The 24,511-nt window shown below is 42.6% G+C and overlaps 1 protein-coding gene and 1 long non-coding RNA gene across 4 annotated transcripts in view; both read right to left on the bottom strand.

The window, feature by feature from the left end:
* The window catches only part of UBE2D1 (ubiquitin conjugating enzyme E2 D1), a 36,110-nt gene extending 24,894 nt beyond the window's left edge, over positions 1-11,216 (bottom strand). The window contains exons 1-2 of one of the 3 annotated variants that reach the window (XM_074232280.1): positions 2,246-10,714; positions 1,439-1,524 (exon numbers count right to left, since the gene is read on the bottom strand). Coding sequence is in view for 1 of the 3 variants with exons in the window: in XM_074232281.1 (XP_074088382.1) it covers positions 11,112-11,135 (24 nt within the window). In the remaining 2 variants the exon portion in view is untranslated. Of the gene's footprint in view, positions 1-1,438; positions 10,715-11,111 lie in introns of those variants that run through there. The other 2 variants (XM_074232281.1, XM_074232279.1) reach the window with 2 other exon arrangements.
* Positions 11,217-12,551: 1,335 nt separating this feature from the next.
* Positions 12,552-24,128, bottom strand: LOC141522986 (uncharacterized). The gene is made up of 3 exons (XR_012478285.1): positions 23,169-24,128; positions 20,083-20,167; positions 12,552-12,847 (listed from the first exon to the last, which is right to left on the bottom strand). It is a non-coding gene; the product is annotated as an uncharacterized LOC141522986 (long non-coding RNA).
* Between the last annotated feature and the right edge of the window lie 383 nt (positions 24,129-24,511).

Raw genomic sequence — 24,511 nt, 5'->3', positions numbered from 1 at the left:
ATCCTCTCTTTTCCTATCAAGGAAAAAACCCAACAGAAATGATCAGCAATACATTATGTGCTATCAGTGCTATCAGTCACTGTGCTAAATAATGAGGTTACAAGGACAAAAAAAAGCTGAAGTCTCCACCTTCAAGAAGTTCACATACTAAGGGAGGGGTGAGAAGAATAGTTGGCGGAGGTCTGTCAACATGTACATAACAACATGCCGCACACAAAAAAAAGGAGTGGCACTGCTATAAACCATTATCCAATCCTTTTCCAAGGGTATTGAAAGAGATTTATATCCAAAATTTAAAGATGAATCATTATGCAAGGAAAGACAGTATGGTAATGCTCAGTTTACAAAGAGATGACAGGAAATCAAAAAGAAACAAAACAGTTTCTTTTAGTGTCAGCCCAGACCTAATGTTTCCTAGTTTCTCTGAATCATCCTCACACAATAAAAATACTAGTGAGAAGGCACAGCTAAGAATTTGAAAGTGCAAGAGTCACCCAATATGCCAAAGGGTCTACATTAAACCAATCTACACATAGTCTCTGCCCCTGAAGAACTGAAAATCTAAAAGTAGGCAAGATAAACTAATGCAAAGCAAGCAATCGAATGAATGGGGACCAAAGACATCTAAAAGGATGTTAATAGTTAAAAGGCTTATTGTGGAGGTTCAGATGTCTTTTATTTTTTTTAAACATGTTATAAAGTTGGCTTACTCAATCAGTCATCCACCCACAATTGTTCTCAGGTGTGATGGTAGCAAACAAATATTTATCCCAAATTGTGTAAATGAATGAAAAAAAAATTCAACCCTATTAAAAGGACCTTTTGGTTATTTCTTTGCCTCAAGATGTTCTGCCAACTTAAATCTCAATTTATTCTATAAGATGTAAAGAACTAGTGTCCATGATGTTTAGAGTACTAGTTTAATTGAAGCTCAAGAGCCTCAAAGACTAAAAACACCCACTATTGACTCATTTCAAAAAGCATCAGTCAGACCAAGAGGCAGGCCAAGAGTCAGTGAGCTGCCACCATGGTTCTCCTCAGACCCTCCCACTCTTACAACAAGGGAACAATTCTTACTGGATTTCCTTGCTGGGTGTTTCCACTACAGGGACATATGAGCTATGGTTGGCTTACTCATACATAAACATTTCTTGTACTTTCAGTTCAGACTCTGATCCACTTATAGGCAGGGGACAGTAGCTATTTCAAGATTTTTTTAAAAGAATCAAAAAAAGAGCTGGCAGAAATGCTTTCAGAAACAGAACATCCTTAATAGTAATCATGGCAGAATTTCTACAAATCAGACCATTGCCTGGTCTTTCCCCAGACAAATACAAAATATTGGAATTTTCCCAATAATTTCACTGTAATAATCAAATGAAGGATTGAAGGACCTGGGTTGCCGCCAGAAATTGCCCATTATAGAAAAGGCCCTTACCCAAATTTTGTGAGGCTTGAGTCTATCCCTGGAAGAAGTCTATATCCAATGTGGCCATGGCAGTTCCTAAGAAGTACAGACAAATGCTACATGGAAAGAAGAGGAAGAAGTAGGCATGATGGATGATGTTCCTGTCAGAGACATAGCTAGCAATTTTGGTTTATTTTGTTCTGTTGTTCAGCCATGCATAATTCTTCATGATCCAATTTGGAATTTTCTTGGCAAAGATATTGAGTTGGTTTGCCATTTACTCTCCAACTCATTTTACAGATGAGGAAATTGAGGCAAAGAGGATTAAATGATTTGCCCAGGGTGACACAGCTCTAAAGTAACTGACGCCACACTTGAACTTAGGTCTTCCCAATTCCGGACCTGGTGCTCTCTCTACTGTACTTGGAATAATTCTGGGGAATTTCTGGGACACAGCTTTGGGGGGGGGGGGGAGGTCTTAGAGTGGAGGGAATGGTTGTGATGGTTAAGAATAATCTGGTAGGGGCATCTAGGTGGCACAGTGGATAGAGCACGGGCCCTGGAGTCAGGAGTACCTGAGTTCAAATCCGTCCTCAGACACTCCATAATGACCTAGCTGTGTGGTCTTGGGCAAGCCACTTAACCCCACTGCCTTGCAAAAGCTTAAAAAAAAAAAAGGAATAATATGGTAGCTTCTTATCTGAATGTATTATTCCTGCTAAAGAGATGGTCCATCGAAGTAATGGGCAGATAATCCATCTCAGGCTCAGGCAGATCTGGGGGCTTATGTCTTACTTTTGCACATATTAGGGGTGGGACCTTGGCAAGTCACATTACCTACAATCAGCAGTTCCCTTTCCAACTCAGCACAACAGCTGGCAATCTGGAGTAGGAGTCTCTTCTTTGCTACAAGCTTCTTGTGACAGCGCGGGCCATGCCTTTACACCCCAAAGGTTCTTTAATCTGTTTAATAAGAGGAAGCGGATCCATATGCACAAAAATATTTATAGCAGCTCTTTTCATCATAGCAAAAAACTGGAAACTGCCCAAGTATTGGGGAAGAGCTAAACAAAATAAGGTTTATGAATGTAATGGCATATTATTGCGCCATAAGAAATGATGAAATGGACAGGTTCTGAGGAAACCAAGAAGACGTCAATGAATTGGTCCTGAGTGAAGTAAGCAGAACCAGAGGAATCTCTACAATGACAACATTAAAAGATTAAAAAGCTCAGAGAAACTAGAGAGCTCTGATCCATAATAATGCTGGGTTTCAGAACATGCCAAATGAAGCTAGTCCACTATCCCCCTCCTGGTAGGGTAGTAGTGGACTTCAAAAAAGCTTTCTTTTTCTTTTTTTTTTAGGTTTTTTGCACGGCAATGGGGTTAAGTGGCTTGCCCAAGGCCACACAGCTAGGTAATAATATTAAGCGTCTGAGACCAGATTTGAACCCAGGTACTCCTGACTCCAGGGCTGGTGCTTTATCCACTGTACCACCTAGCCACCCCAGTAGTGAACTTCAAATGTCAACTGAGATATACATTTTGGTCAAGGCAGGAATTGGTTTTGCTGGACTGTGGTTGGCTATCACAAAGATTTTCTTTTTTCTTTCTTTTAAATTATTCAGATAGGGGAAAAATAATCATTTGTAGAAAAAAAAACCCTGAAATTCAAAAAAAGTGGAAAATATGCCATGAACTTGATTAAGGGGAGAGGAAGGTTTGTCTTTAAATGAACCACACCTCCCCACCCTGGCTTCTGGGCAAGTTTACCACTTTCCCTTTTCTGAACTGGACACTGGCCTCTCAGAGCAATCAGAGTCAACACCCCAGACTCCAGCACCCACAGCAGCAGCAGCTGCAAAGAGGCTACTGAGCACATCTTTCTGCTGGTGTCTATTTGATTCTGTTTCTATCATCTGTGTACAACTATCTCAACACCCACACACAATTCCAGTCCCCAACATCTGTGGTTTCAGAAAAGTGCTCCATGGAGTGTAGAACCCCTCCTGCTTCCTCACCCAGGAAGATCAGGTATGGATGGGTTGCTATCTGCATTGTGGATTTTATTACACTATCTTTCCTTCCCCTTCCAAATTTCTCACCCTCCATCATTCTAGTCTTCCAAACTAAGTTGTCCTAGGTATCTGCTTTACCCCAAACTATTTCTATCTTCCCGACCTTCACACACGACTCTTTCTTTTCACTCACATGGTCTCCTAACCTAGATCAGGGCCTCAATCTCTTGCCTAAACTAGTACTGCATGAACTACATGAATTTCCTTTCCCAAGATCTCTCCCTGATTCTGCTCTCTCTCTCTCTTCTACACACTGATCAAAGTGATTTTCCTAAAGCAAAGGTCTAACTAGATCACTTTCTACTCAATAAATCTCAGATCCCTTTACTTCTAGTGTCAAATATAGATTCCTACAGTTGACATTTCAAGTTCTTCCCAATGTGTCTCTGACCTTTGACCTTCCTTTCCCATCTAATGATAACAGTTCAGTCAAATTGGTTTCCTTGGGGCGGCTAGATGGCACAGTGGATAGAGCACCAGTCCTGGAGTCAGGAGTACCTGGATTCAAATTTGACCTCAGAATCTAGCTGTGTGGCCTTGGGCAAGCCACTTAACCCCATCTGCCTTGCAAAAACTTAAAAAAAAAAAAGACACAAACTGTTTTCGTTGTTTTTTCTCACATACATACAAAAAAATTTTTTAGATATAAGCAGAAAATTCAAGAATGATACAATCTATCAGGCAGAACTAGGTAAAGACAAAGTGTAGAAAACTTTCTGCTGAGCTGAAGTCAGAAGCAATTCATGTTTTCATATTCTTTAATATCTTATATATGGAGTTAAATACCAGTTGACACACCTGAAAAGCCATTAATTCACTGCCTGTTAGGACCTCTTATTTCATTGGTGGATTGGTATCTTTCAATAAAATGCTATCTGCAAAAAGATAGTCAAAACAGGATAGTCACCTATTTTATCAAATTAGCTAACAGACTAATTACTAACAATCATTATTTACTATTTATAGAAAATGGCTGTTTTTATAATGGCAAAGATTGAAAATTGAGGGAATGCCCATTAATTGATGAATGGCTAAACAAGTTGTGGTATATGAATGTGATGGAATACCATTGTTCTGAAAGAAATCACTAAGGAGCTGACTTCAGGAAAGCCTGGATAGATTTACATGAACTGATGCTGAGTGAAGTGAGTAGAACCAAGAGAACATTATATTGTGTAACAGCAACATTGTGTAATGATCAAATATGATAGACTTCGCTCTTCTCAACAATACAGTGATCAAAGACAATTCCAAAAAACTTGTGATGGAAATCTAGATAAACATATAAATTAAAAATAGCAATAATCTATTAAAAAGAATCAATGTTGTAGAGACTGATTAATAATGAACTGGCCACATCCTCCTGGAAACAATGCAGACCTATGTGAGACAAAGTTGCAATAAAAGTTTTCATAATCTTTGACATTAATTTTACTACTGGGTATATGTCCCGATATGTCCCGAGTTAGTGAGAAAGGGAAAAAACCTTCCCATTTCTAACAAAATATCCCTAACACCCACATTCTACCAACATACACAAAATGAAAGCAAAGTAGGTGCCCACTAATAGGGGACTTGTTAAACAAAAACTAGCATATGAATTTAATGGAATATTACTGTGCTTTGAGAAATAACAAATGAAAAGACCCAGAAACTTGGGAAAGTTCTAATGAAGTGATTCTGACCATGAGCAACAAAATCAAGAGAATACAGACTACTGCCTTGATAATGCAATGGTAAACACACAAGAGACATCAGAGGGCAGATTCAACACTTGATGAACTAAAATAACCAATCTAGATTGCGGAGGACCAATGAGGACACTTCTCAGGAGAGGTGGTGGACTAGATCGATCCCTATGAGGCAAATGCTTTCACTAGACACATATGTTCATTATTTCTACTAACAATAATAGAAGAAAGAATTCTATTGAGAATGGGACTATTAGAAATAGCCATTTTAATAAGTGTAAAAACTTTTTTAAAAAACACTTTTTAAGTGGACTATCCACTGGCACAATATCTTACCTCCAACTATCATGGCTGCCTTTATACAACAACCCACTTAAGGAATTCCTACCTGTTTCTCCTAAAGCTGACCATGGCCATTGTTCTAAATCTGGAGATTGGAGAGGAGACAAAGAGGTCACAAAAACACTTCCATTTTTAGTGGAAAACACTAAACAATGACACTTTGTAGTCACACTTAGGCAGTCATGGGTAGAAGTGCATAAGAATGTATTACATTGTGTTTACTCACGCTGCTGTTTTCTAAATAGCAAAGTAAAAACCACAAGCTTTAGCAACACTGCACAGACAAAAATTACCAGAGAACTTTTTAAAGGACCAGGAAGTGATGATTTCCAAGGCAAGGGGGAGCTATGGTGGTGGTGGTGGTGGTTTTGCCTAAGTTATTTCCAGAAAATGCCGAACTACAATCAATCATGAAGACTTTCATGAAAACTAGTTTTGAAAGTGTACAAACAGTATACAGGAGAAAGCTTTTTTTGACCTTATCACCATGCAGATATGCTAAAATACTGGTCGACATTTCAATTCTGGCTTTTGAAGGATGCAAGCCCTGGCTATCGGAGCTCTCCTAACACCTCCACCATTCTACTTACAAATCTCTCTATTAAAATATCTCAGACAAACCTACCTAGAGAAAACCACCAGATTATATTTGCTGCTAGGGGGATTACTTAGAAGGACTTCACTGCTCCTTATCAAAGTGCCTTCCACTAAGCCTTGGGAGTCTTCTGCCATAAATAATTGGGTGGGTTGGAAGTCTTAGCTGGCTACTACAATGAAAACTGATTAAGGAATAAGATCAGAAATAAAGAAATAATTCAGGAAAAAAAAGTGATGACAGTCTACCAGAAGAGGCAGAGAATGGGATGAGAAGCAGTCCACCATTCCGAGTTAAGGCAGAAAAAGCCAAGGGTCAGAGAGGTAACTCAATTTTTCAAGGGTCCTCTAGAGTCAAAGGCAGGCTAGCATTGACCCTGACCCTTCCCTCCTCAGATACATTCTTGTACACCAGGAGGGCTCATGCAGACTCAACCAATGAGGCTGGCAGAAGCAAAGCCATACCTCAGGCTTTCCATCTGATGCAATCAAGAATTATTCCAATCACAAACATTTATTTGACAAATCAAGTATGTAGAGGTATATGAACTCTTGAAGAGAATAACATAGGAATCAATTCATGATCTTTTGAGCAGGTTGACAGCTGAGAGTTTGGTCAGTGAATGCTTCATGAGGACTTCAAGGATGCAAGGGACCCTGAGGGAGAGTAAAGATCCCAGAGAGTAGAGACAGCTTAGTCAGTTGAATTGAACTAATGTATTTTCTGCTTATCCTCAACTTCAGTCAATCAAGTCCCTATATCAGCTTCAGTGCAGGTGAGCCTGCACAGAGCTAGGCCTCATTTTGGGGTGGTTTGATTTTTGTTTTTTAGCTACTTATTTTGGTATATGCTATTAATAACCCCAATGAGGAAGAACTGAAGAGGCCTACATCCAAATTTGTTAGCTTGAGTAATTTCCTACAAACCATTACACTTGGGGGGGGGGGGGAGAAAAGCTATCAGAGGCAAAAGAAAAACTGGACTTATTAGTTATAAATCTCTGAATCCACAAAGGGGCCTGAAGGAGATTCTTTTCTTTTCTTTTTTTTTTTTTTAGGTTTTTGCAAGGCAAATGGGGTTAAGTGGCTTGCCCAAGGCCACACAGCTAGGTCATTATTAGGTGTCTGAGGCCGGATTCGAACCCAGGTACTCCTGACTCCAAGGCCGGTGCTTTATCCACTGCACCTGAAGGAGATTCTTAAATAGATTACATTTTTTCTCACATTGTTATCTTTAAGTTATATCTCATCCCCTCCCCTGAAGGAATTTGGTAATCTTTCTTTTTCCAAGATGAAAATTTTCCCAATTGGAGGAGTCTTCCTCAAATACCAGCTGGGTTGATAATGACAAACTGTTCAAAGCTACTGCCAGAATCAGCTGTCTGGGATGCAGATTCATTTTCACAAATTGGACCTACAGACAACTCATGAAAATGAACTCCCTTAGCAGGTATAGGACATGACCTACATTTGGAACTGATATTTTAGGATGTAAAAAAGGAGTCTCCCTTTTTTAAAGGAAAACAATGTTTATTAAACAATACAAAGTTCTAACATTCATTAAAGTTTGGTTCAAGAATCTACCTTACAAAATCTTTTCTAAACAGAACTTTTCATTGGGATCAATATGCAGAATTGTCCAAGTATATAAAGACTTTGCTACCTAGCTAGAAAAGAAAAACAGTACTGGGCTTGTAAGATCAAAGACTGAGGTCCCACAATTCATGAGCTGGCTATCTGGGCCTCAGTGGCTTCATTTCTACTCCCCTCCCCCCATAGCAAAGTCCTGAGGAAGTGCTTTCTAAGACCCGGGCCAAGCACTGTTTTGACCCGGACATAGATGCTCAGTTATAAATGATGGGCCAATTTCCAGGTCTGAAGTGGCATCTCCATTTCTGAGAAGCTTCTAGACAGACCTGGCTAAGGTCTAGCCCACGTAGTACCTGACAAGGAGAATGGCAGGCTCAAAGGTACAGGATGGATCACACATATTCCTTCTGCATGAACATAACAGGGTCAAGTTAAATAGCTCCTCTCAAAGTCAGCTCCTGTACAAGTCAATCTTTAAGGCTCTCTATGGGAACGTTGAGGCACAAGGGAATAATTACCACGGTTGCCATATTTGCACAACAAGCCTTGTCTCTCTCTTCAACAGAGGAACTAGAAAACCACCAGGCCTGTTCCTAATTTCACATCCAGTAAGTGGGGTAATCATTAGCTTCAATTCTGGACAAGGAATTTAAAACACAAAGATGGCCAGAACAAAGCAATGGGCAGAAGCTTAAGGTGGGCAAGTTACCAGGGGCCCTGGTTATAAAGAACTGGCAGAAGAGGAACCATTTACACTGCCCCCACCCCCAGTTCCAACTGGGAACATAAAGACTATAGGGGACTCCCTTTCTAGGAGGAATACGAAAGTAGCCAAGCAGGTCAAAACCAGATGAAGTCATTAGCATCAAGGTGAGATAAGAGCTGCTAAGTGCCTGGAAAACTTTAAAGCACTAAATCAACGTGTTCGGCCAGAAGGAGTAATATTAGTTCACCACCACCATAATAGGCTGGCAGGGTATTTTACATCATTATCTTATTTCATCCTCACAATTCTGGATGGTTAGACCTATTATTATCCCCATTTTATAGCTTAGGTAACTGAGGCAAACAGAGGTTAAGTGACTCACAGCATATAGCAAGGATGTCAAAACAACAACCAAAACAAGTGTCCCTGTGGTGTCTGCTGGGTTATGCGGCAGGCAAAAGGACAGTGGCCTAGACAAGAGCACTTTACAAGAAAACAGTCACTGGATTGAGCTATATGACCTTGGAGTCAGGAAGTCCTGAGTTCAAGTCCAGTTTCTGATACTTACTGTGTGACTTTGTGCAAGTCATTACCCTCTAAGAAAGAAATCTTATCCCAGCATGTTGCACTTGAATGCAAGAACTGGGTTCAAATCCAGTCTCATGCCACACTCAGATTCCATTTCTTCATTAGTCAAATGGGGATAATAGGGCGGTCAGGTGGCACAATGGATAGAGTGCCTGCCTGGAATCCAGAAGACTCCTCGTCCTCATTTCAATGAGGTCTCAGACATTTACTAGCTAAGTGACCCTAAGTGAGTCACTCACCTTGTTTGTCTCAGTTTCCTCATTCATAAAATGAGTTGGAGGGGGAAATGGTAGATCACTCCAGGATCTTTGCCAAGAAAATCTCAAATGGGGCCACAAAAACTCGAACAAGCCAAGGTTGTTGGGGGGGACCAAATGAGATACTATTTTTAAAACCTTAAAGTGCTTTATAAAGCATAGATACAAACACAAGCTAATTAACTCATTACCAAATGCAAAAGATATCCATAGGGTGTATTAACTCCCAGATTTAAATCCAAGACACTAAAAATAATTCCATAACAGCTACTCATTCTAAGAACAAAGTTCATGCTATTATGGACATTAAAATATTGAAAATGGGGCTACTAGAGGGAGCAGTAGATAGAGCACCAGCCCTGGAATCAGGAGGACCCGAGTTCAAATTTGACTTCAGACATTTAATAACTACCTAGCTGTGTGACCTTGGGCAAGTCACTTAACCCCACTGCCTTAAATAAAAGTTTAAAAAATATTGAAAATAGGCACAAATCATATGAAAAACACTGCTGAAGAAGAAAATGGAATTCTGAAACTTAGTTTGAACCTATATTCCATTTGACCCAAGTATATTTTACAATGCCTCATCACTGCTCAATCCTGCAGGATTGGAGAAAAATAACACCTGGAATGTCACCATTGCTCCCATCAGTTTGGAAAACCAGAAGATGTGGCTTTATTAAGTCGAGTCCATGATCCTTAAATATCCAAAGAAATGAGCTGCCTTCTCTAATAAAAGATGCAGTCGTGGATGGTACCTGGAGGTACAGCTTCTCCCAATTCACCATCTAGAAAAGATTCCATTGCAGAGAGATGGAATCCATAGCAAGGAGTGGGAAATCAGTAGGATTTCTTATGTCCTTGTTGAAAAATGGCAATTGCAGGGCTTGTTGACACACACACACACACACACACACACACTCTCTCTCTCTCTCTCTCTCTCAGTTGCAGACACACACACACACACACACACACACACACACACACCTGGCTAGTGGGTGGGAGGCCGGCTGCAAAGGTAAGTGCCAGCATCGGGCTACAAGTTCTGAGCAGAGCCAGCCAAAAGGAGGCCGGCCAGCCATGTGGCCAGGTCAACAGATGCACCCGCTAGCAGGCCATATGACATGCCGCAGAGGAAGGGCTTCAGCGCTCGGTGCTGGGTCAGCCCCCTGGGGAAGGCTTTACAGAATGTGGACAAGAATCACCCAGGCGGGAGGCACAACTGGTAAACACTGTCCCCGTTCTGCAGAAGGGGAGGCTGAAGCTGGGAGAACCAGGTGCCCAGTCACTCAGCCAGAGGCTGCAGGCTGCTGCCTCTGCCAGGGGGAATGCCCTGGCTGGGTGGGACAGGGTGAAGCAGCATCTGGACTGGCTGGCCCTTCCTCGGGGCTGGAAGGCCAGGGGGGGCCACGGAGTCCAGGGCTCCTTAAAGGGAGCTTGCGGCCCTTCTCGGGGTGGCGGGCCGGTGACCCCGGCCATGCCCTTTCTTCCTGTCTAAGTTCCCCGGCCCCCCCAGACGAGTCTGGGCCCCCGGCCTGACCTAAGCCAGTCATCACACAGAGGAGGGGGCAGCACTGGCTCGCCGGGGGGGGGGGGTGCGGGATCGGGCGGGAGGGGAGGGGGTCGTCTGGCCAAGCGACTCGGCCAAGGTCACTCGGGCAGGCAGCCCCGGGGCCGGCCGGCTCCCCAGTGCCGGGGGCCTCCTCGCGCGGGCCCCAAAGGCCCAAACTTTACAGCAAAGTTGCCGGGCGCCCCCGGGCCTCCGGGTCCTGCCCCCTGCCCACGAGGGGCCCGGGCCCGCGCCCCCCGCCCGGCCGGGGGCCCCGCCCTGGGGGCAGGGGCGCAGGCGGCACCCACCTTCTGGATCCGCTTCAGCGCCATGGTCCGGGGCGTGGGGCCGCCGCGGCCGGGGCTGCGGGGCGTGCGTGGACGAGCGCCGAGCGCGAGTGGGAGGCGCGCGGCCTCCGAGCGGCCCCCGAGCGGCCCCCGCACCGGCCCTGCCTCCGCGCGGCCCCCGCACCGGCCCTGCCTCCGAGCGGCCCTGGCTCCGCGCGGCGCGGCCTCCGAGCGGCCTCCGAGCGGCCTCCGAGCGGCGCTGCCTCCGAGGCCTCCCGAGCGACGGCGACTCCCGCGGCCCCGGGACAGCCCTGCGTGCCTGCGTGTGCGAGCGAGGCGCGGCGCCGGTGCGCCTGCGCGCGTCCTGCGTGCCTGCGTCGGCGGGCGGGGGCCGCGAAGCGGGCGGGAGAGCGGGGAGCCGCGAAGCGGGGGAGAGCGGGGAGCCGCGAAGCAGCCGGCCGCCGAGCCTGCCGGAGAGTGCCGCGGCCGCCCGGGCCCGGGCTCTTTTGTTTCCGCTTCGGGGAAGGCGCCTGCGCCCTCCCCGGCCCCGCCCCCGCCACGCCCCGTGACGCCGCGGGGCCCGCTGGGGGATGTAGTCCCGCCGCGGCCCAGGAACGCCGCCCCGGCCATTTTCCAGATGGGGAGACTGAGGTGCCGAGCGTGAAGGGGCATCTCCAAGATCCCGAGACATAGTGACGGGCGGGGCCGGGCCTCCAGCCTGGGCTCTCGACTCCCTTGGCCGGCATGGGGGCGGGCGGGGGGCGGCTCAGCGCCCGAGCTGGGAATCGGGGAGCCCGAGACCTCTGGGAGGAAACAATGTGTCCACCGAGGGGCTACAATGTATACACGTGTAGACTCCGGCCTACGGGGCGGGAGGGATACCACGTGTCCCAGGGCGCAGCGTGGTCCGGTGGGACCCGACCGAGACCTCTGGGAGGAAACAATGTGTCCACCGAGGGGTTACAATGTATACACGTGTAGACTCCGGCCTACGGGGCGGGAGGGATACCACGTGTCCCAGGGCGCAGCGTGGTCCGGTGGGACCCGACCGAGACCTCTGGGAGGAAACAATGTGTCCACCGAGGGGCTACAATGTATACACGTGTAGACTCCGGCCTACGGGGCGGGAGGGATACCGCGCGTCCCAGGGCGCAGTGTGGTCCGGGGGACCCGACCCCACGGGGGCTTCTCCACAGAAATACAGGAGCGCTTTGCCATTTCCTTCCATCCTTTTACAGGGAAGGAGATCGAGGTAAACGAAATCACCCAAAGTCTAAGGCTGATTTGAAGTCGGGGTCCCGGGCCCCCCACCCCGGGGATCCTCCAACCTTAACAAACATACTTTGTATCCCCGCGCCCCACCCCTCCCTTTCACTAGGCCACAGCCATCTCTTCCTAAGAAATTCCTGCACTGTTTGACTTTAACCTTGGCAGTCTGATGTGAACAGCCCAGGCCTGCTCTCGCCCTGCCCCCCCTGCAGAAATACAGAGAAATGGCAATTGTAGGCATCAACCTTGCCCAGATGTTGCTGATGAACTGTGAGCATTTATCAAGCACGTTTAGATTTTACATAATTATCTCATTTCGCCCTCACCAGCAACCCTGGGAGGAAGATTCTATTTTTATCTCCATTTTATAGATGATGAAACTGAGGCTCAGTCTGTCACCAGCGAAGTAAGTTTTTGATGAGGCAGGATTTGAACTTGTCTTCCATTCCATACTCCAAGTCCTGTACTCTCTCATCTGTGCCACCGAGCTGGTGAGAGAGAGAGAGACAGAGACACAGAGAGTCATAGAGAAAGATAGAGACAGAAGAACTGTGATTTCATTGGTATAAGAAGCTGGAAGGTTAGGAGACTCCCAGGTGCAGCAGGGTGGCACCTTCCCAGCACTTTTAGTTTTAAAAAGTCACCTGGAGCAGCAGTGTCAAACTCAAGAGAGAAACAGAGGCCATTGATCTGTAACATAAGGATTCCTGCTTGGCCGCATATAACTGGCTTAAAATGTAACATTACCTATGTTTTATTGTATTTATAATTTTTCGTATTCAATATACGCCAGTCACATTTTAATCTGGTTCAGGTTATACTCCAAAGTTTTGTGGGAAACATGGGGCCATGAGGTTGACATGTTTTATACCTGTGACCTAGCAAACTGAAAAGTGAAGTGACTTTCCCCATGGTCACCCAGTCAGAGGCCAGCCTTGAATCCAGGGCTTCCTGGCTAGCTGCATCTAGCCATGTCTTAATAAATCTAGCCAGCATAATAATTTCAAGCATGTTATTATGGAAAATTGCTAAGGATCATGGCCCTTTCTATAGCATGTATTATATTGACTCCAACGTAGACAAGAATCTCTTCTCTATCATCCCTGACAAGTGGTCGCCCAACCTCCCCTTGACCAGACTGAATAAGCTGAAAGACCATTCCAGCTGAAGACCCAGAATCGGAGAATCTCAAGAATTCCAAGAATGGAACAGAGCTGATGAAGGCCTTGGAGTTCATGTTTCCCTTCCAGATGATGCAAGACAGAGGTCCAGAATCCAGAAACGATTTGCCTCCAGTCATACCAGTTACTAAATGTCAGATGACACTCTAATGACTCCCGTCATTAGAACATGCAGGCTACCTTAGTCATGTGGACCAAGCTGCTCTCAAACAGGAATCCTCTCTTTAACATTCCCCAGAAGTAGCTGTCTAACTTCTAAACATTAGTACAATTCACCACAAACAGCGCAATACACAATATATTCAAGCCAAACATTTTAGGTGCCACCTACTCTGTGCTAGCAGCTAGATGGCTCAGTGGATAGAACACTGAGTCTGGAATCAGGAAACCCTGAATTCCAATCTGGCCTCAGACTCTTACTAATTGGGTGACCCTGGTCAAGTCACTTAACCTCTGTTTGCCTTAATTCACTAGAGAAGGAAATGGCAAACTACTCCATTATCTTTGCCAAGAAAACCTCCTGGAGAGTATGGTCCAAGGCAGAGCGACCTAGGGGCAGTGAAGGGTATATAAAGTATAGCTAAAATTCCTCCCCCTGCTCTTAGCAGTTATCATTTCCAAGTGCACCATTATACATAAGGTTATAGTTAAATGCAATAAATCTTTATCAAACTCTTAGTATATGAAAATTCCCATACTAACCCCTAAAGGAAACAGTTTCCGTAAGACACAAATCTCTATGTGATAGTGGTTGATCATATGGTAAAACAACATGATTCAAAACAGATATCTAACATACAATATTACAATAATGCAATGGAATATGTAGTGCCTGCCAGATTAAAGTGGAAGGAAAATGGAAAGGGAAGATAACCCACTGGGTATCTAGATGCTTACCACCAGGTGCTTGCTCCAGTTTGGTCAGGGGGTCAAAATTCAACCCAAATTAATTAGTGCATTAGAGAGATGTCAAATAATGTACTATGGAAGGTTTATCTTCTTAAACTTTTGTAAAGGGACTAACAGGTCGATATTTAGGTATCTCAGCTTATCTTGATAAATGGCACCTCTTCCAGTAACACCCCCCACCTTCCAAGTGCATCTATCTCAGAGCTATCAGAGTTGGAAGTTGGCTCCCCAACCAGCAGCCAGTGGCCAGAGTTCTGGTCAGAAGTTTCAATGACCTCTTCTTGGTCAAGCCAGAGATGCCAACTGTACATGAACAAAGTTCTGAGTTCTAGAGAAGTGAAAGTTATATCCACGGAAACCAGCACTGAATTTCTTGATAGGGAGCTAATTCTTAGAGGCATAAAGTGACCAAAGAAGGAGGTATCAGCATGTGAATTTTAGATAACAACTTTGATTTCAACAGGAAAGTCCTAGATTTTTTAAAAAAATGAATAGAAATTCCTGTGTCCCTTTTATTAGCATTCTTGTGAAGATACAATGAATGATGCAGGAGAATTATGAGAAAATGAGGTTAGTAATTGGGTAGTAAACAACAAAATATCTCACTGAATTTTGAAATCAGAAACTAAAGATGCAACTTTTGACTCTGCTTATTACCTGTGTGATCTTGGGCAAATGACTAATCCTCCTTGAGCCTCAGTTTCCTCATCTAGAAAATACTGGAAATCCTAGCTCCCTTCCAAACAAGTCCAGAGCCATATACTAGGAGGATTTTCCTGATTTACTCAGTTATTAGTGCCACTCATTCCCAAATTGATTTGCATTTATGATATTCTGTTCTATACTTACTTCATAGGATTTCAAATCAAAACAGGAAGGAGGTCCAATCCCCTCATTTTATACCTGAATAAACTAAGGCTCTGAGAGGTTCTGGCTTGCCTGCAGTCACACAAAGATCCACAAGGGGTCTGAGGCACAGTAGGAACCCAAATCTTCCAGTTCACCCTGCTATCTCACCTTCTCTGTGAACATCCTGGATTTCTCAAGGAGAGAAAAGAGACTCTCACTTTTGTATTTGCATTCTCAAAATTTTACACAGTCTGCCACATTTTGTTGCTCTTTTTCAATCTTTTCAACCCCAGTCAACTCTTCAAAACTACAATGTGGGGTTTTTTTGACCAAGATATTGGAATGTTTCACCATTTCCTTCTCCAGGTCATTTTTATAGATGAAGAAACTAAGACAAACAAGTTGAAATAATTTGCCCAGGGTCTCACACTTAGAGTCTGAGGCTGCTTTTGAACTCAGGAAGATGAATTTTTCCTGTCTCCAGGTCTGGCCCTCCATCTACTGCAGTGCCACTTAGCTGTACCTCCTGGTACATAGTCTTTGATTAGTGATTGCCTTCCCATTGAACGATTGTTTGATTGAAGGGACATTGTCACAGATTATTGTGTCTCCTATATATCAGGTACCAGTGATAGAAAAATATGAAATTGTAAATTTGCACAGTGTCTTTACAATCAGTTCAACAAATATTTATTAAGGAGATGATGTTTGTAAAAGCACATAGTAGGTACTATATAAATTCCCTTATAGAGTGCCTACTATGTGTCTATCACTGTATTCAATGTTGGATATAATAAGATAAAAACACAATATTCTCTGCCACAAGCATCTTCTTTTTTTTAATGAATGAGGGAAAGACTTATTAAAGCATGGTGGAGTGATAAAAGAGCCTTGGATTTGACATCAGGTCAAAGATTCTCCAGCCTGCTCCTATCATTTACTGCCTGGGTGACCTTGGGCAAATGACTCACCTCCTCTGAAAAGACCTTAGTCTTTTCATCTGTAAAATGAGGGGGTTGGGTTGAATACACTCTAAGGCCCCTTCCAGCTCTCAGCCTATTCATTGATTCATCAGTGTGGGAAATTCCTAGTGTGGAAATTCCCTCCATCTATATCAACCAGTGATTCACCTGTAACATAAATTGAAAAAGATGCCAGGACTCCTGAGAGGGTGTGGCATCTTGCCCATGATGACACAATCAGTCAGGATGTGTTCGTAAAAGGGCGGATGTGAACATAGGTTAGTCTTGTGCTTTGAACATTTTTATAGATGATTTCTATGGAGGCATGATCACCCAGTATGCAGATGACACAATGCTGGGAGGGACAGCTGAAGGACAGGAATTAAAATCAATGAATCAATCGATAAGCAAGACATTTAACCAACTTAAGGAAAATGAAACTCAATGCACATAATAAAAAATCTCATGTAGACTCCAAAAATCACCTTCCTAAATATAAGATGGGAGAATAAATGGTGAGGTAGCAGTTCATTTGAAAAAAAAATCTGGAAATTTTAGTGCAAAATCATATGAGTAAGAAGAGTGTGATATGGCAGCAAAAGGGGGGGGTTAATTGTATTAAGAAAGGCAGAGATGATCAATTATGAGATATCATATTTCCAAATGTTTAGGATACACCTTAATCTTGGGGCCTGAAATTTTTTTTAGGTTTTTCTTTTTGCAAGGCAATGGGGGCTAAGTGACTTGCCCAAGGCCACACGGCTAGGTAATTATTAAGTGTCTGAGGCCGGAATTGAACTCAGGTACTCCTGACTCCAGGGCCGGTGCTCTTTCCACTGTGCCACCTAGCCGCTCCCCTATTGGGGCCCGAAATTTGAAAAAAAAAGTATTATATAAAGTTATTGAACTCAAGTTTTATTCATCAAATTCATATAACTCCTCATCACTGTCAAAACTCCCATCCATGAGCTTGTCCTCATCTGTGTTTGATGACCAATCACTGTCTTAGGAGAGGCTCTGCCTGCTCTCCCTGCCTGTGCTCTGCTCTGGGGTTGACCACAAACACTCCCTGGGCTAGTCTGGGGTGTGGATGCATGCTCAGTCCATTCCGTTTCATGAACCTGAAGCATCTTTGAAATCAGTCACTTCTTTTTCACCAGCCATTCTTCTGGCCTCCTGCTGAACCATCTTTGTGGACACAGGAATTCCAATGACCCTTGGCTCTCTAATCCATTGCTTCAATTCCCTTTCTAACTCAGGCCATTTGGCTGTCTTGCCTCTCATGGCCTTCTTCTGCCCTGTTCTCAGGAGGGATTCTTCCTCCCATTGTTAGGTTTCAGAAATGAGTTGACCTAGGTAACTAATGGACCTCCTACAAATTCTGAAAGTCTAACAGCCTGTGACCTCTAAGCTACCATTTGTCTTTGGGCCCCAAGCTCCTAGTATAAAACTTGTTATACAATAGGCAGGGCACCTAGCAATAAATAACATTTTCAAATTAATTTATAAGCTTCCAATTATCTAAACAATTTGATAGGTAAAAAAAATAAGTTGATCAGTGGAATCAAATAGACAGAAGTGAATGAATATAGCAGCCTAATATTTGAGAGGCTCTAAGATCCTAGCTTGGGGTAATAATTGACAAAAGCTATGGGGAAAACTGGAAAGTAGTCTGGCAGAAAGTAGGTGCAGAGCAGCATCTCACATCATATATCAAGATAAACTCAAAATGGGAACATGATTTAAACATAAAAGTTGACGCCATAAACAAATTAGAAAAGCACAGAAGAAATTACCTGTTAGATCTATGGACAGGGAAAAAGTTCATGACCAAATAAGAGACAGAGAGTGTCACAGGAAGTAAAAGATACCATTTTGATTACATTAAATTAAAAAAGCTTTTGCACAAAAGACCCAGTTGTGCTACAATTAGAAGAGAAAGAAATCTGTGGGTGGGGAAAATGAAATTCATTGACAAAAGTTTCATTTCCAAGATATATAGGGAATTGAGTCAAATGTGTAAGAATAAAAGCTATTATTCCCAACTGATAAATGATAGGAATAGGTGGCTTTCAGAAGAGTATATCCAATCCATGAATATATATTTTAAAATTCTTTCTCGTTAATAATCAGAGAAATGCAAGTTGAAACTCTGAGTTATTACTTTACAAGCAGCAAATTGGAAAAATTGACAAAAAAGAAAAATGACAAGTACTGGAGTCGGGAACAGGTCATATTAATTAACACACTGTTAGCAACGCTATGAACTAGTCCAGTTACTGGAAAGCAATCTGGAACTTTGCTGAAAAAATACATTAAACTTGTATACCCTTTGACTCAGAAATACCATTATATATCTCTTTATCAAAAATTAAAGAGGAAAAGGACTCATAATGTAAAAGATATTTATAGCAGTTCTTTTCATGGAGATAAAGAATTGGAAACCAAGGAGGTGACTATCAATTGGGGAATGACTAAAAAAGCTATGGTATATACGAATGTGACGCAATACTATTGTTTTATAAGAAGTGTTGGGGGGGTGGCTAGGTGGTGCAGTGGATAGAGTACCCATCCTGGAATCAGGAGGACCTGAGTTCAAATCTGAGCTCAGACAATTATTAATGACCTAGCTGTGTGACCTTGGGCAAGTCACTTAACCCCATTACCTTGTGCGCACACACACACACACACACACACACACACACACACACACACACACACCCAAAAGAAATGTTGAAGGGTAGAATTTCAGAGAAACCTGGGAAAATTTGTATGAACTATTATAAAGTGAACCAGGGGAATAATTTATACAATAATATTAACTTCATTAAAACAAACTGTGAAAGATTTAGAAACTAAGATAGAAGTGACGAACTGTGGGTAGATTGAGGCATGTGACCGACATTTGTTGATGTGTTTGGTGTGTTTTTTTTTTACATAGTCAATGTAGAAATTTGTTTTGCTTGATTAGTCATGTTTATAACAAGTTTTGTTTTTCTTGCTTTCTCAGTGGGGGGAAGAGGGAGGTGGAAGAAAGAGAGTTTGGATTTGAAAATATAATGAATTTGAGTTAATTAAAAAGGAAATAATATCCTTGATGGAAGGCACTGTCTTTATATTTGTATTCATATAACGCTCTGGATAATGGACAATGCTCTCAGGATTTTCCAGTCACCAATGGAGTCAAGTTGGATCCATGGTTTTTAGCATATTTTCCTTTTAAAAAAATATTTTGGGGCAGCTAGGTGTCAGTGGATAGAGCACCTGCCCTAGAGTCAGGAGTACCTGAGTTCAAATCCAGCCTCAGACACTTAATAATTACCTAGCTGGGTAGCCTTGGGCAAACCACTTAACCCCATTGCCTTGCAAAAACCTAAAAGAAAAAAAAATATTGTATTTATTTGTTTTTTCCAACCACATGCGATGGTAGTTTTTACCAATTATTTTTTTAACAAGGTTTTGAGTTTTACAATTTTCCTCCTTCTCTCCCTTCCCCCTCCCCCTGACAGAAAGCAATCTTATACAAATTCTATATTTATAACCAGACTAAACACAGCTACAAGCTGAGACTAAAGTGGAGGGACAGTTGGTGAGCAACTTTTTGTTCTCAGGTTAGGATTAGAGGTTGTTTGTGTTTAACCTCTGAGCTAAGACAAAACAGGAGACAAACTAATTCTCTGACACGTATATTAATTTTGGTCTGACAGTTAAGACCAAAAAAACCCAGAGGCTCCCCACCAACCAGCAAAACACCATCCATATATGGAACTATTTGTTATGGCAAATGGTATATAAATTGAATGCTTTAATGAATTCAATTACCTTGGCAGTACACTTCCCAAGGATATACACATAGATGATGAGGCTGATGCCAGCCTTTCCAGAGATAGATCAGTGTTTGGAGGCTCTGAAGGAAAGTATAGGAGAGAAAAAGTATTAGGTTCCTTGTGAAACTGAAGGTCTATAGAGTTATTGTGCTATCTCACTGCTGTATGCTTATGAAATCTGGACAGTCTACCAGACATGCTAGCAAACTGAACTATTTCCATTTGAATTGTCTTAGGAAGATTCTGAAGGTCACCTAGCAGGAGAAGATATCAGACACTGAGGTCCTTTTTCCATTTCAATTGCCAAGTATTCAAACATTACTATGGAGAGCACAGCTCTGATGGCCGCATGTTTTGAATATTAAACATACATTTGCCTAGAAGACTTTTATGAAGATCTCCCACAAACCAACTCACATGGAGGTCAGAAGATGTGATTCAAGGACATTCTCAAGGTCTCTGAAGAATTTTGGAATTGATTGTAAGACATGGGAGACATTGCCACAGGATTACTCATCATACCCACATCAAAGAAGAGGTGCTATGTTCTATGAGCAAAGCAGAATTGCAGTAGTTCAAAAGAAGCATGAGCTATGCAAATTTAGAGAAATCTCCACTCTAAATATTCATACAGATTATTCGTGCCCAACCTACAAAAGAGCCTGAAGATCATGGGATCTTAGTAAGTAGTGGATGCTGTTGTCCTTTGGTATGGAAGACCATAACATCAGTAAAGTGATGGATTCCCATAAGCTACAAAGATCCCAAGTTTGGTCCCAGTAATGAGCTGAATACTGTTTAAAAGGCTTACTTAAGAATTTCAGGTGAAGAGGTTCAACATTAGAAAGTTGGGACCATGTGGGTTGTTGTGGTTTGGGGTTTTTTGTTGTTGGTTTTGTTGGTTTTTTACATAATTACCCATTAAATAGTTACAAGGACAAAGTGTTTTCTTTATGTCCACTTCCACTGCCTGGTGATGGTAGCAGAATGGCAGAAAAGGGGGCAGAAGATGCTAAGAATCTTATGATAATAATAATGATGATGATGATGATGATGGTCCTTCATTCTTTTTTTTTAAGATTTTATTTATTTCCCCCATTCTTGCTTCCCTCCCTCCACCCCCACAGAAGGCATTCTATTAGTGTTTATATTGGTTCCATATTATACATTGATCTCAGTTGAGTGTGATGACAGAGAAATCATATCCTTAAGGAAGAAAAATAAAGTATGAGATAGTAAAATTACATAATAATGTAATGTTTTTTTCATAACTTGACGATAATAGTCTTTGGTCTTTGTTTAAAGTCCACAATTCTTTCCCTGGATACAGATGGTATTTTCCATCTCAGAGGGCCCAAAATTGTCCCTGGGTGTTGCACTGAAGGGATGAGCAAGTCAAGCAAGGTTGGTCATCACCCCCATGTTGCTGTTGGGGTGCACAATGTTCTTCTTTCTGGTTCTGTTCATCTCGCTCAGCATCAGTTTGTGCAAATCTTTCCAGGCTTCCCTGAATTCCCATCCCTCCTGGTTTCTAATAGAACAGTAGTGTTCCATGACATACATATACCACAGTTTGTTAAGCCATTCCCCAATTGAAGAGATGTCCTTCATTCTTTTTCTTTTTTTTAGTTTTTGCAAGGCAATGGGGTTAAGTGACTTGCCCAAGGCCACACAGCTAGGTAATTATTAAGTATCTGAGGCCAGATTTGAATTCAGGTACTCCTGACTCCAGGGCAGGCGCTCTATCCACTGTACCACCTAGCCACCCTGATGTCCTTTTTTTTTTTTGATGTCCTTCATTCTTGAAGGAAACTATGACATCAGGGAAGTAGTAACCTGATGTGTACAAGAATTGGATTTGAATGAAGGGGGCTATGCTAAGTCATCAGGCTCACTTTCTCCTCCAGAGCCATCTGGGTCCAGTGGCCAGTTGAATGGAGATAGCATTCAATGTGAGGCAAACAGGACTTTAAATGACTTGCCCTAGGTCACACAGCTAGTAAGTTTCTGGGGTTTGATTTGAAGTCAGGTTCTCCTGATTTTAGGACCAACACTATCTCCTGCACCATCTAGCTGCCTCTTGCTAGTATCATAATGGATAGAGTGCTGACCCTGAGGCCTTAAGTTCAAATCTGAGCTCAGACACTTACAGCTTTGTGATCCTGGGTAAGTCATTTAACCCTGTTTACCTCAGTTTTCTCATCTGCAAAATGAGCTAGAGAAGGAAATGGCAATACTTCAAGCAAATACTCCAGTATTTAAGAATCTTATACCACTTACGTCAGAGCAAACATTAATATAGGCTGCTGCAGAGGATAGAGTGAGATAGTTCTCAAACACTTTTTATCTGTATGTTCTTAGGCAAATCACTGACCCCCTATATCTTTTTGTAAGAATAAAATAATATTTGTAGAATGTTTGGCAGAGTCTCTGACACATTGTAGGACCTAAATAAATTCTAGCTATGATTAATAGATTTCTCTTAACATGTGATCTTTGTTCAATGATCATCGATAAGCTGTTCTATTAGAAGAAATAAACTACATTCATATTAATACTTCTATTGTAAAATAAGCCAGAAGACAAAAGAAATTGCAACTAAATAAAGACATCTTGTGAGTACTCTTTGAAGAGTTGAATAAATGCATAGGCTATAGCAGTTGCCTTCATCATGTACCCAAAGATCATTTGGGATTCTTGGTTAGAGATGAAAATGGCAACAGATGAGCCACCTATCTATATATAATGGAAGATAAACTGGAGAGGCTCTATGAAAGACTATAAGGTCCTTCAAAATATCAACATATCTCTTGATCCTGGATTACTATACTATGAAAGTGAATTCAGGAAAGAATAACAATGATTCTTAGAAAATGTGGTTCAGGATCAAGAAATGAAAAAGGTTCAAAGTTTAGCAGTGGAAAGCAACCATTAGATATGATACTCTTCTACTTAAAATTGCTCAAATCTTGAAGAACAGGAAACCAGTGATTAGGGATACAATGGTTGAAACATGCACATTTGAAACGTGCACCCAAGCACCTGCTACTGCCTTGAGAATGAGCCTAGCCGCGGGCTTACCTCTCTCCGAGGTCTTCGGGTGCACTCCGGCTTCCGCCCTGGGGGATGGGAAGGAAGTTCACAGCCACACACGAGCCTGGTTTACAACAGCAGCATCTTTATTCATGAACAGCAGAAAATGGCCCCCCGAACTTTTGCACAGCGCTCTTTTTTTATCCAGTAACCCTTTCTTCCCGGGGTACATGCTCCTCCCAAGTTCCAACCCATGGGCGGAGCCACATCCTGTTAGCGAAGCCGTCCCAGTACCCTATAAGATACCTTACAAGGCAGGTTCAGACTTCCAGGGGTCTCACGGCCCAGGTCATATGACCTTCATGGGTGGCCCCGGTCCAGAGCTTCCCCTTACAAATGGTCACTGAGGTCATATCATTCACAGATGACTTAGCACAAAGGACAAATACATAAACTGAAAGAAATTTGGAGACATGACCCATAGAGTCTGTCCATCAGAAGATGGACAACGAATTGGACCTATTCCTTGACTCCCATAAAGAATCCATCATTTTAAAACTTACATCCTACTGGTCTTGCTGTACGGCAGCAAGAAATGGAACTCAGCAGTCTCTAATGAATTAAGATTAAGTATCGGTCCAAAAAAACATGGAGAGGTTCATGAGAGGAGTAAGAGGCAACATCAGAGAATGGGTAGGGTGTTCAATGAACAGGAAGGAAAACATGCTATCAAGGAAATTGTATGATTGGTGGAGATGGTAGTTTGGTCATCTGGCTAGGGTGAGGGGTGATTCACAAAATGATCCTCTGGTATTCTGATAATGTGAGAAGAAAGCAAGTCCATTTTAGGTGGACTTCCTTGATGAATTTGTGGTCAGATATGAAAAAGACTTCCCCTGGTGAGGCCCCTTCCAACCATGGATGGCCTGTGATACATAGCATTAGAAGAAATTTCTAAATTAATGAGATCACCAACACATTTGATCATTTTCCTCCTGTGACATTCCATTGAAAGGATGAACCAGAAATCGTATTAACTTCTGGTGAAGAGTAAAGAGATGGAATTGGGTCTGAAAGTTATGGGATCAATCAAATATTTATTAAGGCCCCAGAGTCAATAAGAGCTGAGTCCAAATCTGACTTCAAACATTTACTAGACATGTGACCCTGAGCAAGTCACTTAACTTCTGTCTGCCTCAGTTTCCTCTTACAGAAAATGAGGAAAATAAGAGCGCCTATCTCGCAGGGTTGTTGTGAAGATCAGTGAGATAATATTTGTAATTTGTTGTTGTTGTTGGCATCCAGTTGTTTTTCTGTTGTGTCTAACTTTTCAAAACTCCATTTGGAATTCTGAAGTGGTTTGTCATTTCCTTCTCCAGCCCATTTTATAG

This window comes from Macrotis lagotis, chromosome 4, assembly GCF_037893015.1.
Source record: "Macrotis lagotis isolate mMagLag1 chromosome 4, bilby.v1.9.chrom.fasta, whole genome shotgun sequence".
NCBI classification, from domain to species: Eukaryota; Metazoa; Chordata; class Mammalia; order Peramelemorphia; family Peramelidae; genus Macrotis; species Macrotis lagotis.
The sequence above is the reverse complement of the archived record's forward strand: the minus strand, read 5'-3'. Positions and strand labels throughout refer to the sequence as shown.